This window comes from Larus michahellis, chromosome 21 (genome assembly GCF_964199755.1).
Source record: "Larus michahellis chromosome 21, bLarMic1.1, whole genome shotgun sequence".
Classification (NCBI taxonomy): domain Eukaryota; kingdom Metazoa; phylum Chordata; class Aves; order Charadriiformes; family Laridae; genus Larus; species Larus michahellis.
The window spans coordinates 5,138,452-5,154,875 of NC_133916.1; the positions used below are offsets into that span (position 1 = coordinate 5,138,452).

At 60.8% G+C, this 16,424-nt stretch overlaps 1 protein-coding gene across 1 annotated transcript; it reads right to left on the minus strand.

Moving 5' to 3' along the window:
- Window positions 1–1,957: 1,957 nt before the first annotated feature.
- Window positions 1,958–15,082, minus strand: NUAK2 (NUAK family kinase 2). Its single transcript, XM_074564540.1, has 7 exons — window positions 14,830–15,082; window positions 8,606–8,726; window positions 6,860–7,011; window positions 5,807–5,872; window positions 4,632–4,751; window positions 4,148–4,280; window positions 1,958–4,059 (listed from the first exon to the last, which is right to left on the minus strand). Exons 1-7 carry the CDS (start codon window positions 15,034–15,036, stop codon window positions 2,927–2,929), a joined length of 1,932 nt encoding a protein of 643 aa, XP_074420641.1. The 5' UTR covers window positions 15,037–15,082; the 3' UTR covers window positions 1,958–2,926.
- Between the last annotated feature and the right edge of the window lie 1,342 nt (window positions 15,083–16,424).

Here is a 16,424-nt window from a genome sequence, read left to right on the forward strand (position 1 = left end):
AAAGGAGCGTTTCCAAGGGCTGGCGGCGGAATGCCGGGAGCATGGGCACAGCACAGGGAGGGGGGCATCAGCAGGGATGGGGAATGGTCACTGCGTCTCCCTCCCACCACCTCCGAGGTGCCTTCGGGCTGAGATCGCCTCCTTCACCCGCTCATCCAGCCCTGGGAGTCTCTGATGGCATTTCATAGAATCACAGCATGGTTTGGGTCGGAAGGGGCCTTAAAGCCCACCCAGTGCCACCCCCTGCCCTGGCCAGGGACACCTCCCACCAGCCCAGGTTGCTCCAAGCCCCGTCGAACCTGGCCTTGAACCCCTCCAGGGATGGGGCAGCCACAGCTTCTCTGGGCAACCTGGGCCAGGGGCTCACCACTGGTGCACGTCGCCATGGCTCAGGACAGGGTGGGCAAGGGCTCCGCTCTCCGCCACAGCCCCGGGGGGCTGCCACAAGCTGGGGCTGGGCTGAGCCGACGGAGACACGGCTCCTAATCCCGTGTAAACAGCAACTGCCACCAGCCAGGACACGCGTGACGGGGTGGTCAGTGCATGCGTCACGTCCATGTGGTGCCCCCCCGTAGCTGCCGCAGCTCAGCCCAGCTCTGGAGCCAACACACAAGAACATTTTCTTGCAAATCATTAATGAAACACGACCACAGCACCCCGGGATGGTCCAGAAACCAAACCCACAGACAATTTCCAAAAAGGATGCTCTGTCCCTCCGTGGCTGTTAAAAACTCAGCCCAACTTGACTCCTGCCTTGGGATGCTCCTTGCCCCGGACCCATGAGTGCTGCAGCCCCCGTCTCACCCCATCCCACCTTGGCAGCCCACGGGGCACTGGGACTTTGCCCGGGCTAAGCTGGATGCCCTCGGAGTGGTTTTAAGCGCTCCAGCATTTCTTAATGGCGCGGGAAGCACGCGGGGAATGCGCAGCGGGGGGCAGAGCGTGTGTGGCCCCCCACGGCTTCGGCGGCAGCATTCCCAGCAGGCAGCCCTGCCACCCTGCCCCTGCCCCTCAGCCGTGGGGCGGAGAAGACCTGAAATGTCTCCTATTAACCCAACTGGAAACGGGAAATTGTTACAGGGCTTTATAGAGCAATAAAAGTGGTCTCAATGCCGCAGCAGGAGAAGAGGATAAAGGAAGATGGGGGAAAGGGCTGGAAGGAGACAGCCCCCCGCTACACGCCACAGCTGAGCTCCGGTTGCCGGGGCTCGGCCTCTCTCGGTCTTTTCTCCATCAGAGGCACCTGCAGGCGCTGTGAGGGGAGATGGCAGCTGCCCAGGAGGCAGCTCCTGCCGCCAAGCCCTGCGGATATTTCATAAACCTAAACCCACGCACCGCCAGCGTTGTGAAAGGGGCTTGCAAGCGGAGCTGGGACAGCAGGGCTGCCGGCGGTGGGGACCCAGAGGGAACAAGTCCATCATCCTCAGCAGCCATCCATCCTCAGCAGCCATCTGTCTCCATCGCAGCTTTCCCCTAAACTTTGGGCTCTGGGGCAGGTGCACGCCGCCGGCAGCATCCCCACACCCGTGCCGTAGCACCCCAGCGGCAGGTCCTGCCTCCAGCCAGCCCCCCCTCGCTGGGTCAAGCAGCAGCAGCTGCTCAGCCCTAAAATCTACAGCCCACCCCCCTGCCGGCGGGTGCTGAGCCCCCACACAAGGGACATGACAAGTTGCAGCTCAGCACCATGCCGTGCTGGGGGGAAGCACTAGTTTAAGCCCACCAGCAGCCTCAGCGCTGGAGAAGAAGTCATGGAGGGGCCAAGCACACACTGCACAGAGGTTTTACACCACACAGGACACAAGTCCAGAGCTAATTCATGGTCACCTGTACCGGAGTGAGACCCACCGTGCACAGCCCCATCCCACTGGGAGCAGCGCGGGAGCCACCAGCCCCCCATCACCCTCCCTGTCCCCCCCCCCGCCGCAAGCTGCAACAGCACCGCAATCAAGGTAACAACTCAGATCTAACATTTGCTTTTAATTTAATGGTTTTCTCAAGACCACTTTGTAGGAAGGAGGGGGAAAAAAAACACACACCCCCTGGAGAAGGGAAAGGGCCAGCGGACGCGCGGCAATAGTGCAACGGAGCTTCGACGTACGGCTCGTGAGACACGGGCACGGACACCTCCACCCCCCCCGGGAGAAACATCTGGGAGGCCGTTATGGAGCCAGACACATCGCGCGCTGCTGAAGTTTTACATCACATCGGACAAAGGCAATAAATAAAGACGCGGTGCCTCACCAAAGGCGCTTTTTTTTCCTCCTCCTTTCAACATTAAAGAAGAAGAAAAAAAAAAAATTAAAGACGTTGGCATCAGAGCGTGTTCTCAGACTGGGGTTTCGGCCAGATCCAGTTGGGTTTCTCAGCACAGGAGAGGGAAGAGCTGGGGCCTGGGCGGTCTGGACCCAGTTGCCAGCACGTCCCGAGAGCCCAGCCCGCAGACACCGGCCGGGGCAGCACCTCTCAGCCCCTCGCCCGCACCCTGCTACATCTCCAGCTTGTTTGAGGTATATCGCCTGCCCCATCCGTTATCTTGTGCAGCCAAAAAATAAAACAGTGCAAAGGAAAAAAAAAAAACCAACAAAAACCAACAACTCCCCCCAGACCCCTTGGCTTCTCCCCCTTCGATGAGATGAGCCTGTTTGTGAGGGGAGGACGGCAGTGAGGAGGCCCCGGGAGCCCCCCCATGGGGGCAGTGGCCGGATCACTCAGGGCTTTGGCCCATTTAATGTCCTGGCCCCGCGGTGTCGTGTCCCCCCCCACCAATGCCCCACAGCCACCGCAGCTCCCTGCACCCCCAGTCTTCCCTGGGGGGCACGAGGCTGCAAAATAAATACGTGGGACGTGACTCAGCAGCACCGGGGCAGGGAGGGCTCGGCCCCCTCCCCAACACCCACCACCCAGGGAACCCGGCCGGGACGTGCCCTCAGCTCAACTTCATGCCGATGGCTACGGCGCGCCGGTAGACCTCGGTGACGTTGTCACAGCCCGCCAGGGACAAGCTGCTCTCTGCCAGGGGGTTCCGGCAATGGGTGACAGTCCAGCGGCGCAGCCTGCGCCCTCCCTCCATCCCCTCCTCCTCTTCCAGCCGGAGGAGGCTGTCGGCGGAGACGCAGCCCCGCATGCCCCCGCCGCTGTGGGGGACACGGGTGGGCAGGTCGAGCTGGTCGAAGGACTCTGTGGAGAGGATGCTGTCCTCGCTCACGGCGCTGGACGGGCGGGCACGGGGCGCCTGGGGCAGGGGCACCTCGCCGAAGCCCCCGAAGCCCTGCCCGGGGGGGCTCTCTGGCTCGGTGCTGCCAGAGGAGTACTTGCCGTTGTGCTTGAGGATGCCTTTCCGACGGGCAGGGAGACCCTGGGGACCCTGCTCCGGGGAGGGGTTGTCAGCAAACACGCTCCCATCAAGGTCCAAGCTCCCCGCGTCCAGGACATCCCCAGACTCGCAGCACTCCAGGGAGGAGTAATACCCCGACTCCCTCGTCGCGGGCTTTTTCAGTATTCCCTTCTTGGGCACGGCTGTGGGCACCGCTCCAACGCCCGTGCTGCAAGGCAGCATCCCGGAGGGCAGGATCTGGGTGAGACCTGCAGCGGCCACCTCGCCATCCTCACCCCTCACCTCTCCCACGGGTGCTGCCGGTGGGGGACCGGGGCCAGGCACCTTCTGCTCGCAGGAGTTTCTCTTCTTCAGTATGCCCTTAGGCCGCTTGAGGATGGATTTGGAGGGGTTCTCTGGGGCCAGGGCCACCTCCTGCAGCGCGTGGGAGACGTCGTTCTCCTTCTTGGACTTCTTGAGGGAGCGCTGACGCTCCAGGGCCACACCGGGGATGTGCTGCTTCAAGAAGCATCGCACCTTGGAGCCATTCTCCAGGAGGGGCCGGGAGGAGCGGCGAAGCCACTCTGCCACTGTGGCCAGGGGGGAATCGCTCTCCCGCAGCAGCTCTTGCTCCCCAACGGGCATTTTGTAGCCCCAGTTCACCCACCAATGCGTGGCAATGTCCTCGATGGTGGCACGGCGTTCTGGGTTCACCATCAGCATCCACCGGATCAGCCCACAGGCATCTGGGGAAGAGGCAGGTCAGGTATGAAGGGAGCACGGGGTGGGGACGGGGGGGGATTTGTAGGGTGGTGGTGAGGGGGGTCTGCCTACCTGACAGCTTTGTGGGCTCCCGGTAGTCCCCACTCGTGATCTGCTTGACCAGAGTCTTGTAGTCGTGACCATCAAACGGCATGGTGCCATGGACCAGGATATAGAGGAGAACGCCCAGGGACCAGCTGTCCACCTGCCAGAGGGAGAGACGAGCCTGGAGGGGGGGCAGCAGGACCAGGCTGCCCTGGCCCCCACCCTGGATGGGCAGAACTCCCTCACCAAAGCCTCAGCAGTAGCTCCCGGGATGGCAGCATCCATGGGGGAGGACACAGCGTGGGGCAGCTCCAGCCACCTGCATCCCACCATGTCCACCCCACTGCAGCTGCCGTACACTGGCCCTCGGTCTTAGGGCGCCTCTTACCCCAAACCACACAGGGAGGGCTCTGCCCACGATGTTGCGCTGGAAAAACACCCGGCGCTTTCCCGAGTTCCAGCAAAGAGGCAGCAAAACACCCCACCATGCCGGGGGGGAGGCACAACCTACCTCCGGGCCCTTGTACGGCCTCCCGTTGATGATTTCGGGGGATGCGTAGAGAGGGCTGCCGCAGTAAGTCTGCAGAAGTTTGTCCTGCTGGTAAACGTTGGACAGGCCAAAGTCCGCAATCTGGAGAGACATTTATAGCTGTTATAGCACCAGGGTTCCCCTTCGCAGGTGAAGCCACCCAAAGCTCTCAAGCTGCAGGCTGGGCTGAAACCTGGGCTACCCTTGGTATCCTGGTCCTGGGTGCCCTCAGTCTCCTCGGGGAGCAGCAGCATCCCAGTTTTCCACCCCCAAGGCTGTTCCAGCCCCTCTCCCCCTCCCAGAAGGCTCATCCCAGCCATGGCAGCAGCTGCCCTGCGGCTCTGCCCTTCCAGCCCCATCACCAGCGTGCTGGGAGCAGAGGTGGCTGCAAAGGTGTGGTTAGAGGGAGAGCTGCCGGGCTCTCCTCCAGCTCATTCACAGCCACAGGAGGCTGCTTCAGTCCCTACCAGCTCCGCCTGGCACACAGGCACTCATTATCTTCATTACACCCGTCACCTCTCAGTGAGCAGAAGGCACAGTCCCTGCTTGCAAGCTCCCAATTGCAAAATTACCCCTTAGAGAGATAAAGCCCCGCAGCCTGTTTATCACCGACTGCACTGATTCCCGGCTGCTGCCGTGCCCTTCCTCCCCGGGTGGCTGCAGCGCTCCCGGCCGAAGCGAAAAGCATCGCTCAGGGCCAGCGGAGCCGGGAGCTGCCCCACACATCCCTCCGCCAGCCTGGCTGGCACACAGGGGACCGGGACTTTTACTGGGAGAGCCCTTTCTTATCCAGCCGGTCGTGCATTGACCTCAGCATTCAGACTTTGCCCTCTTATCGGCAGTCAGATAGACGTTTATGGCTTTTACAGGCAGTACTGAGGCTCTGCCTCTGCAGCCTCTCCCGCTCGGTGCCACGCACAGAGAGCGGGGGGCAGGTATGGGCACCCTCCTGGCTCCCCATCTCCTGGGCAAGCAGCACACAGGCGATGCCAGCGGTCCCAGAGCCGAGAGATGCTTCCCAGAGCTGTGGAGAACCACACGCCCTGGGGGGACTGGGGTGCTATGGCCACCCCCAGTCCATCCCCGCCGGGCAGCATCCCTCGGACCCCTTTGCCGGGTGACACCCAAAGCGCGGCCAGGCTCTGCCTGCCTCTCACCTTGATGTTCCCGTTCGCATCAAGAAGGATGTTCTCCAGCTTCAGGTCCCTGTGAACGATCCCATTCTGCGCAAGGGAAGGGAGGGCTGGGTTTAGTTTACAGCGTGTTTGAGGAAGGGAAAGTCAGGCAGCGCGGGGAGGTCACTGCCGTTCACCGCCACAGCGGCACGCAAACAGGACACGCTGACAGCAATCAGAGGAGCAGTAAATAACGCTGGGTGCACGGAGGATGAGGACAGGCTGTAAGCCACGTCCCGACATGGGTGCTACCAGCTCGCTGTGCTGTTCGGGAGCAGGAGCAGGGTGGCTCCCACGCCAGCACCCCGCGCCCGGCGCCACGCTGGGCTCCCGCACCCTCCCCAGCCACGCACCCACGAGAGCGGCTGGTGCCAGCCCCCGCTGGGGCACGCTGGGCACCACTCCATGCTTTGCCGGGACCTGCTGCTGCCCAGCTAAGCGAGTCCCCCATTTGCTTTGGGTTCAGGAGGTGCCCTGCAACCCGCCCTCCCTGCCGAGGGCACGTGGGTACCCAGGACCAAGCCAGGACCAGGCATGGCCTTAGAGCATCCTCCAGGGAGACCCACAGGCTCGAGGGTCCTCCAGGGCAGGCAAGTCTTGTCCCACAGCCCTGGACAAGGCCCTACAGCTTTACACCCCTTTCAGGGGACAAGATGGGTGACCAAGGGCTTGGCTTTCAGCCCCAGCAGCCAGCCCTGGGTGTTTCCCTCTGGGTGGGACGGGAGTCAATAACTCCCCGTTGGGGTTACTCAGCCCCACACGGCAGCAGCGGGAAGCCAAGTCGGGAAGCCGACTTTCCAAAAGCCACTCAGGCACTGCCTCTGCCTGAGCCCAAGTGCTGCCGCACCCTCCTGATAAGAGGATTAACCCCTTTCCTGGGAAAGGCCAACGGCCATGAGCTCCCTTCACCTCCCAGCCCAGGCTGAGCTTCCCCATCAGGCACTGGAACCTTTCCCAGTCCCAGCTGCCGCACACAGGAGCCGATCCCTCCATTTTCCCCCCGGGAAGGCGGTGGGAAGCACCTTGCCAACCCACCTTGTGGCAGTAGTAGACGGCGGAGACAACCTGCCGGAAGAAGTGGCGTGCCTCCTGCTCCGTCAGCCGCTGCCGCTCGCTGATGTAGTCGTACAGGTCCCCCTTGCTGGCGTACTCCATCACGATGACGATCTTGCTGCTGTTCTCAAACACTGCGCGGAGACGGGAAGCCACGGGGTGTTAGGAGGGATGGTCGGAGCTAAGGGACTTCTCATTAGCACATGCCTCTTAACGAGCATGACCGACCCTAACACGCTGCCCACCCCTTTGCCTGTGCCCTCGGACTGTTTTGCAAAACAGGAGGTGTCAGGGTTTCTGCAGGTCAGACAGGGGACAGCTAGAGCTGGCACCCGTGTCCCACAGTGCCACCAGGGCTGCTGGCCAAGCAGCCTCTGCAGCCACCGAGCACAGGAGAAAAGACTCTGCTCTGCCAGAAGGTGACTAAGACGCGTGGTTCTTTGCTAGATAGAGCCCAGCCAAGGGGGAAGGCAACGGAGCTACCGGCTGGCATGGCCCAGTGGCGTTTCTGTGTGTTCCCATCGCTCCCAACAACACTCCAGCTCCAGCCGAGAGATGGAGCGTTTTCTTCCTGTTTGCAGAAAGCTACCTCAATGTTTTTGAATTCCAGCAGCCAGCGTGACTCAGTCCTTGCAAACACCACGTAGGAGCTGCCAATCCGCTTGCTTTTGTTTAGAGGACAAAAGGACTCTGGATAACCCAGGCACCGGCCCATCGCGGTGACCCCATCAGAGCCAGACCCAAGGAGGAGCACGGGGCACGCCGGGTTTGCAGCCAAAGGACCTGGCGTTTAAGCAAAGCCTGATCCAGCTGGAGACTTGCTCTAAGTCTGGTCATAGCTGGAACTCAAAAAAACTCCCCCGGAGGTGCTGCCCTGACACCCTGGGAGCAAAGCCCAGCCCTGGCCGTAAAGCCGAGCCCAGCAGCACCGGGAGCGCTCCCAGCACCCTGTGGTTTGGTTTTCCTGTGCCCCAGGGGAGGGAAATGAGGAGGACTCCGGTGCTGAGATTAGCTCCTGCCTCGGGCTGAGAGCGGAGCCACAGAGATTCCCACCGCTCCGGCACTGAAACGTGCATTTCCCATGGCTGGGGCGAGCATCCAGCATGATCAGAGCCACACATGGCACTGGGATTTGGGGGGTACCCTGGCCACCAGCTCCCCCGCTACGGCACAACCTCTCACCAGAAGCAGCGCCGAGGCTTCCAGCCTCAAAAAGCCATGTAAGCTTTTGGAGCCAGCTTCCCTCTCCGGGCGGGAGGGGACAGGATGGGAAGCGGCTATTTCTGGAGCAGGTATTTCCCCTCGCCGCTGCTCCACACGCAGGCGGGGAAACCACAGCCCCGGCAGCATCTGCTCTCCCCGCCGGCGCTGAGTCACCAGCACGGCACAGGACGCGGCAAATGGCTTCTGCTCCCAACGAGCGGAGGGAGGAGAGTGGTGACCCCATCGCGACACGGCCTGTCCCGGTACCCAACCCCACGGGGGGGTCCGCTTGAGGGAGAGGAGGGAGAGGAGGGAGAGGAGGGAGAGGAGGGAGAGGAGGGAGAGGAGGGAGAGGAGGGAGAGGAGGGAGAGGAGGGAGAGGAGGGAGAGGAGGGAGAGGAGGGAGAGGAGGGAGAGGAGGGAGAGGAGGGAGAGGAGGGAGAGGAGGGAGAGGAGGGAGAGGAGGGAGAGGAGGGAGAGGAGGGAGAGGAGGGAGAGGAGGGAGAGGAGGGAGAGGAGGCTCACCTTCGTGGACAGCGATGATGTGGGGGTGGTTGAGGGAGGACATGATCTCAATCTCCCTCCGGATATGGACAAGGTCCTGCTCATCCTTGATTTTGTCTTTCCGGATTGACTTGATAGCCACCTGCGGATGAGGACACGCACAGAGGGTCACCCGGCTGTGGGGCGACAGGAGCATCGCCGCTTCCCAAAGCCTGTTGCACAGCAAGAAACCCACCCCGCCTCTTTTGGGAAGGGTCTCATAAGCCAAAGACTAATGGTCCCGCTTCTCCACCCAGGCATGCTGCACCCAAGGGCGATGCTGTGCGGCTCCACTGAAACAACTCCAATAAAAGCAAACTTTATCAATCAGGGTTTTATACTGTTGCTGTGAACAAGGGAGAAGCTCCCCCCAGTCTCCCCCCGAGGGAAACCTGCTGCCAGCTCCTACCAGAGGAGGTCCCCAAGCCTCCTCCCGCAGGTAGCGCGGCCCCGCTCCTCACTTATGTGCCCCGGCTTACGGGAATTGTATCCCAGGCTACAGCCGCCGCTGGACCGCAGCCAGCCAAAGGAATGTGACCTGCACACATGACTTGGAAGATAACAACAACAACGTCTTCTTGGGGTCATAAAAAAAAAAAAACACCACACTAAAAAAAACCCCAAAAAACACCAACAGGTTTTGTTGTTCTTGCCAATACTTATTTAAAGGAGCCGATTACGTAGCAGTAAGAGAAAGTTTGGTATTAAAGATTAGATCCCTCCTAGGCACAGGACTGTGCTCCAGCCGGCTGGGAGACCCAGTACTGGCGACGTGAGCCGCTTTCCAGGCTTTCACTTGGGTTTTCAAGTTATCCTCTACAAGGAAATTGAAAGGGGAGGAGAAAGAAGAGTAAGTGCTGGAGAATAGATGCCTTCTAATCCTCTTTCAAAGGGGCTGGGGAGAGACAATGTGCTCCTAGGGTTGAATTTACAACTGAATCCAGCAGAAGCTCTTTTTTTGTATCAGACAAGAATGCGGAACAGCATTAATCCTGTAAAGGGACCCCCGCACCAGTCTCCCAGCAACAGGGAGAGGGGCCACGGACACCCACCAGCCCCAGCTGCCAGCACAGGAGCGACGCTCATGGCTACGATGCGCAGGGACCTCCTTTGGGGCTGTGAGATGGACGCTTGGCCTCACCTCCCTCCGATTTAGGGGAATCGGAAACCTCGCTCCTCCAGACCCAGCCTGCCAAGCGGCAGAACGCTCAGAGCAAGTTTGCGACCCGCGCTCAGCGGGGCCCATCGCACCCACAGCAAGTCGCCAGGCGCTAAAGCGGCGAGATCTCAGCTGCCACATCACTGTCTTCCTGGGAGAATGTCCCAATTTTAAGGGCTCAGACGGGCACGTGAGAGATGGCCGACAGAGTCCCTTTGGCCCCAGGGCACATCTCTGCTGCACTGGGCCACCTCAGGCCAGCACTGGCCAGGGCAGGGGTTGCCTCCCGTGCCCCGGAGAAGCCTGCACCAGCCCCAAGAGCTGAATGGTCCAAGTTGAACGGACTCTGGCCAAGGGAAGTTCAATGACCCAGGCCCAAGTTTCTGTACAAAGCAATACCGAAGGCGCTTAATAGTTTCTTGAAAGCCAGGTATTCTTTCCCCTGACCTTTATGCTAGGTTAACAGGTTAAAGTTTAACAATTTTTTGCTGATTACATGAACGCCATTAGAATGCGGGAAAAGCCTTTCTGCAGTAAGACAGCCTGCTACTGCCCTCCCAGATTCCTGTTGACTCACTCGATTCATCCCCCCCCTAAAGCTCAACATCCAGCCCCTCAGCATTTTGGGCTGCGGGCAGCACATTTGCTCGCTGAGCAAGATGCCCACGCACATACACTGCTGAGCTGGGGCTCGGGGCAAGATCCACCACCTGGAAAAAGCCAAGGGAAGCCTGAGGAGACGCCGCTGGCTGTATTCAGCAGTGCTGGAGAACGCCCTCACCTATGAGCCCGGCAGTTAGGGACCTCCGAGGCAGACGCAGTCAGGGCTGCAGCATCCAGCAGGTTCAGGATGCTGTTAGAGCCCCGGGCTCCCCTTGCCAGCCGCCTGCGTAACGGTCGGGCACAGCACTGTTCGGGTCTGCATCTCATCCCAGACACTCAGGGTGGGATGATTTATCTGCCTGTCAAGCCCTGCCAGGGAGATTAATCCCTCGACCATCCCGTCCTTCCCCAGGGGTGCCGAGAAGCGGCTTTGTTCCAAAATCTTCCCTACCTAAGGGGGCTGACAGCAGAGGATCTCCCCTTGAGACAGAAAAGATCATGCCCGGCCACCCTGGAGACGGGGACCAGCAGCTACAGGGACAGCCACCGCCAGAGCCTCCACACTGCCTCCACCATCAACGCCATGAGAATCTCCTGCAGGAAACCGCCCCGAGAAGTCCCGCTGCAGGAGCCTAGGGAACTCGAGAGTACTTTCCAAGTCAAAAAGGCTTTTAATTAAAAGTTTTTTGGGGGCAGAACAGGTATTTTCAGCAGCTGCTGAAAGATGCATTAAGCTACAACCCCAGGCAGCACTTCAGAAGTTGTTCCAGATTGCAAGTGCAGCATTTCATGCTCCATGAAATATGGATTACAACCCACTACGAAAAAGAGCGGGGTTTGTCCCTTACTGGAGATCAAAAGAGGCTTCGCTGCTTTGGAATATTCCAGGTGCTGCCTTTCCCTTGACACCACGCAGGGCCACAAATACGTTTCTGACACCGCGAGGGAGTCCCACAGGAGGTCCCTCTTTCTATTTGACTTGGCTGCAGGCCATGGATCAGGATACCAGGCTGGAAGGGGGTGGAAAAAAAAAAAAAAGGCCAGATGCTGCCATTCAAACAGGTGCAGGAGCCAGTTTGCACCACCATGGCACACGTTACTCCATCTTCAAACCAAAAGACACAGGGAAAAAGAAAAGGGAACAAAAAAAAAAAGGGGGGGAAAGGAAAAAGAACCAGCAACTCTGCAACTCTCTCCCCACCTGCTTGGCATTTCAGGGACACAATAATTTTCCAATGTCTGGGAAGGGCACTCAGCAGAAGTACCCATCAAAAGGAGTGAGCATCACTTCACCCAAAGGATTTCTAAGCAGAAAACAAGTGGGTTTTTTTCCAGACAAGGAATGTTCATGCAGTCCCCAAAAATCCTTCAGCTGCGGGAGCCTGGTCTTCCCTGCAGTCTACTGACAGACACACCTTGCTCTGAGCGAAGTGCAGGTAGGTTGCTTAAAACTCAGAGGAAAAAAAAAGAGAACTAGGTGGTAAAACGAGATGGTTCGATATTCGGTGCATCTCACAGAGGCAGTTTCTGATTAGCCAGAGGCAAAAAAACCCCATGGATGGAGCAGCTCCAGCTTTACAGCCTCAGCCGGTAACGTGGGATGCACACAGCCCACGAGGGGCAACCGACAGAGGCAGCAGTACCTGCTCCCACACCTCGGCGTTTAGGAAGTGAAAGCCACTTAGAGAAGGCGCAAATAACAACCCAGCTCAGGATAAGCCCAAAGATTAACCAGGTCCGGAAACGCTGAGTGCTACACGAAAGAATTCGTGGGAAGAAGAGAGATTTGTGGTTAAGCCTCCTGTTCCTACAGGGCAACCTCGCGGAGGTACTAGTTAGTCGAGCCTTTGACTATCTCCAGCATTTATTGGAGAGTCATTGGCCTGTGTATTTAGTTTGCATGATAATAGCCCAATGCTGCTAGACAAACGAGTCCCTGTCCTAAGAGACTTCCACAGATAGGTAAGTTTTCCGGCAGTTAGAGATTCCCTGGACGAGCTTTGTTAGCTTTGTTAGGTGCGGACAGGGAAGGCCAAGTCCTCTCGCCCATCCCCAGGGGAGGGATCCTTCTAGGTCTGTGGGTGGAAGCTGCATTTCAAGGCCCTGATTATGCAGCAAAACAGCAGCTTCTTCAGAATCAGATAGGCTAATGGAAATGGCAGATCTGACTTCATTAAGAGCTGTCGCGTTACACAACAAAACCTCGCAGATTTACGGTTGTTTTCCTTGACATGCCTCTGTGGCACGTTAGGGAGCCGATCTCACACCCTGCTCCTCTGCCCAGCCCTCGGCACCTTGCTGGGCCAGTCTGGCCGCCCGCGGGGGGACCCTCATTGTCACCCTCACGGTCTCAAGATGGGTTTGGGTCTTTCTTGGGTCCCATCCCACACCGCAGGGTGCTGGGGACAGAACAGGGGCAGAGAAATCACCTTCGAGTTTGCCCTGTGAACCTCTGCAGGTTCCCGAAGGACAAGGCTGCCGGGAGGGCAGCACCCCGCTTTCCCGGGGGTGAGGGTCCCCCTCCTCTCCCCACACACTGGGTCGCTGCGCCCTGGGTTGAGCCGTGCATTGTGCAGAGCCACTTGCTTCAGAGGGGCTGCGGCGTTGATTAAGTCACAATTTCAATCAATCAGACACACTCGGGGGTCGGAGGGGCTCAGCTTCGCCAGCGGGTCCCCCACCGCCGCCCAGGGCAAGCGGGCAAACCCAGCCCTGAACCGGGGCGAGAGGAAGGGAAAAGCCCTTCAGACTCAAGAGCAATGTTTGCTCTTCGCTGCCGGATACCTACAGCCTCCTTTCACCAGGAAGCCCGACACGGTCAAGTGGGCGAGGGGAGCAGCGAGGTCACCCCAGCCAGGGGGGACTGTCCCCCAGACCTGGGCACAGCAGCACCGCAGCCCCCCCCATACGCTGCACCGGGCGAGGGCTGCGCCTTCCCAGTTACCGGCTGGGGAGAGTCGGTGCCGGGGGGGGGGATGCAGCGGGGCGAAATGGGGAAAGAGGGGGGGGGGATGCAGCGGGGCGAAATGGGGAAAGAGAGGGGGAGGGATGCAGCGGGGCGAAATGGGGAAAGAGAGGGGGAGGGATGCAGCGGGGCGAAATGGGGAAAGAGAGGGGGAGGGATGCAGCGGGGCGAAATGGGGAAAGAGAGGGGGGGGGATGCAGCGGGGCGAAATGGGGAAAGAGAGGGGGGGGGATGCAGCGGGGCGAAATGGGGAAAGAGAGGGGGGGGGATGCAGCGGGGCGAAATGGGGAAAGAGAGGGGGAGGGATGCAGCGGGGCGAAATGGGGAAAGAGAGGGGGAGGGATGCAGCGGGGCGAAATGGGGAAAGAGAGGGGGGGGATGCAGCGGGGCGAAATGGGGAAAGAGAGGGGGGGGATGCAGCGGGGCGAAATGGGGAAAGAGAGGGGGGGGATGCAGCGGGGCGAAATGGGGAAAGAGAGGGGGGGGATGCAGCGGGGCGAAATGGGGAAAGAGAGGGGGGGGATGCAGCGGGGCGAAATGGGGAAAGAGAGGGGGGGGGATGCAGCGGGGCGAAATGGGGAAAGAGAGGGGGGGGGATGCAGCGGGGCGAAATGGGGAAAGAGAGGGGGGGGATGCAGCGGGGCGAAATGGGGAAAGAGAGGGGGGGGGATGCAGCGGGGCGAAATGGGGAAAGAGAGGGGGGGGATGCAGCGGGGCGAAATGGGGAAAGAGAGGGGGGGGATGCAGCGGGGCGAAATGGGGAAAGAGAGGGGGGGGATGCAGCGGGGCGAAATGGGGAAAGAGAGGGGGGGATGCAGCGGGGCGAAATGGGGAAAGAGAGGGGGGGATGCAGCGGGGCGAAATGGGGAAGGGGGGGGGGATGCAGCGGGGCGAAATGGGGAAGGGGGGGGGGATGCAGCGGGGCGAAATGGGGAAGGGGGGGGGGGATGCAGCGGGGCGAAATGGGGAAGGGGGGGGGGGATGCAGCGGGGCGAAATGGGGAAGGGGGGGGGGGATGCAGCGGGGCGAAATGGGGAAAGAGAGGGGGGGATGCAGCGGGGCGAAATGGGGAAAGAGGGGGGGCGATGCAGCGGGGCGAAATGGGGAAAGAGGGGGGGCGATGCAGCGGGGCGAAATGGGGAAAGAGGGGGGGCGATGCAGCGGGGCGAAATGGGGAAAGAGGGGGGGCGATGCAGCGGGGCGAAATGGGGAAAGAGGGGGGGCGATGCAGCGGGGCGAAATGGGGAAAGGGGGGGGGGATGCAGCGGGGCGAAATGGGGAAAGAGAGGGGGGGATGCAGCGGGGCGAAATGGGGAAAGAGAGGGGGGGGATGCAGCGGGGCGAAATGGGGAAAGAGAGGGGGGGGGGATGCAGCAGGGCCATGCTGCCCAGAGCAGGGGGATGCTCAGCGGCCCCGCACCGGCTCAGGGTGAGGATGCACCGGCGACGCGGGAGGGGGGGGAATCCTTAGATCCTTACCAGTTTCCCGGAACGCTCCCGGGCTTTCTTCACCTTCCCGTAGGTGCCCTTCCCCAGCGTCTCCAGGAACTCGTAGCGGTGCTTGAGGTTGTGCTTGTGGTGGTGCCGCTTCACCGCCTGCTTCTTCATCAGCGGCCGCGGCGACTTGATGAGCCCCTCGGCCAGCGAGGCGGCCAGCGTCCCCCCCGGCCCCGCCGCCCGCTCCATGCCGCGATCCGGCCCCGGCTCCGCCACCGCCTCTCGGTACGGCCCGGCCCGGCCCCGGCCGCTAAATGCGGCGGCCCCGCCGGCCGCGCCCCCCCGCGCCCATTGGCCGCACGGCGGCGGACGCCCCGCCCGGGAACCGGTACGAGGAGCGGAGGGAGGGGGGTCCCCGGGCTGCGGGGAGACCCCACGGGAGGGGAGGAAGGGGAGGACACACGGGAGGGGGGGAAAAGGGGAGCTGCTGTGGAGGGGGGGGGGTGAGGGGGGACACCAACAAGGTGGGTGCAAAGAGGTTGGTGGGGGTGCGGGGGGGTGTGCAAAGGCAACCCAGGGACAAGGGAAAGAGGCAGGGTACAAAGTGGGGGACAGAGGGGTAGGAGGGGGTGTAAAGGGGTATCCTGCAGACTGGGGGGAGTGAAGGACTTTCCAGAAGATGATCATAGAATCACAGCATGGTTTGGGTTGGGAGGGACCTTAAAGATTGTCCAGTGCCACCCCCTGCCCTGGGCAGGGACACCTCCCACCAGCCCTGGTTGCTCCAAGCCCCGTCCAACCTGGCCTTGAACCCCTCCAGGGATGGGGCAGCCACAGCTTCTCTGGGCAACCTGGGCCAGGGGCTCACCGCCCTCACAGCAAACAATTTCTTCCAAACTTCTCATCTAAATCTCCCCTCTTTCAGTGTAAAACCCTTCCCCCTCGTCCCATGGCTCCCCTCCCTGATCCCGAGTCCCTCCCCAGCTTTCCTGGAGCCCCTTTAGGGACTGGAAGGGGCTGGAAGGTCTCCCCGGAGCCTTCTCTTCTCCAGGCTGAACCCCCCCAGCTCTCTCAGCCTGTCCCACAGCAGAGGGGCTCCAGCCCTCCCAGCACCTCCATGGCCTCCTCTGGCCCCGCTCCAACAGCTCCGTGTCCTTCTGCTGCTGGGGTGATGCAGGGAGAGACTGGCACTCAAAGGCTGAGAAGAGGCGCAGGACCAGAGCACTGGGAGGATGCGGAGCAAAGCCCCCAGGTGTCTCACACCAGGTGAGATGCGGGGACAGAGGGACACAGACGTACAGCTGGCCAAGACACACGTGCACACACACGTGGTTTGCCACAGGGAGCCACAATGCACCCAGGACTTTCAGAAAAAAATATGTAGTGAGGGCAATATCAGAGAGAGGAGAGGCCTGGGCAAGCGCAGCCTGTCCACGCTCGCCACAGGAGGATGCTTTGCCTTCCTGGACACGTGGCCTGGGGGGAGCAGTGTCCTCCTTGACCAGAGCCAGGGGTGGGGGGAGAACGTCTGCAGGCTGCTCAGGCACCCCCACGCAAAGGCTTAGTATGGACATTTCTGTTTAATTCTGCAGCACCTTCCCGTGTGGTCTTTCTGCCCCTGTGGTAAATCTTTGTTT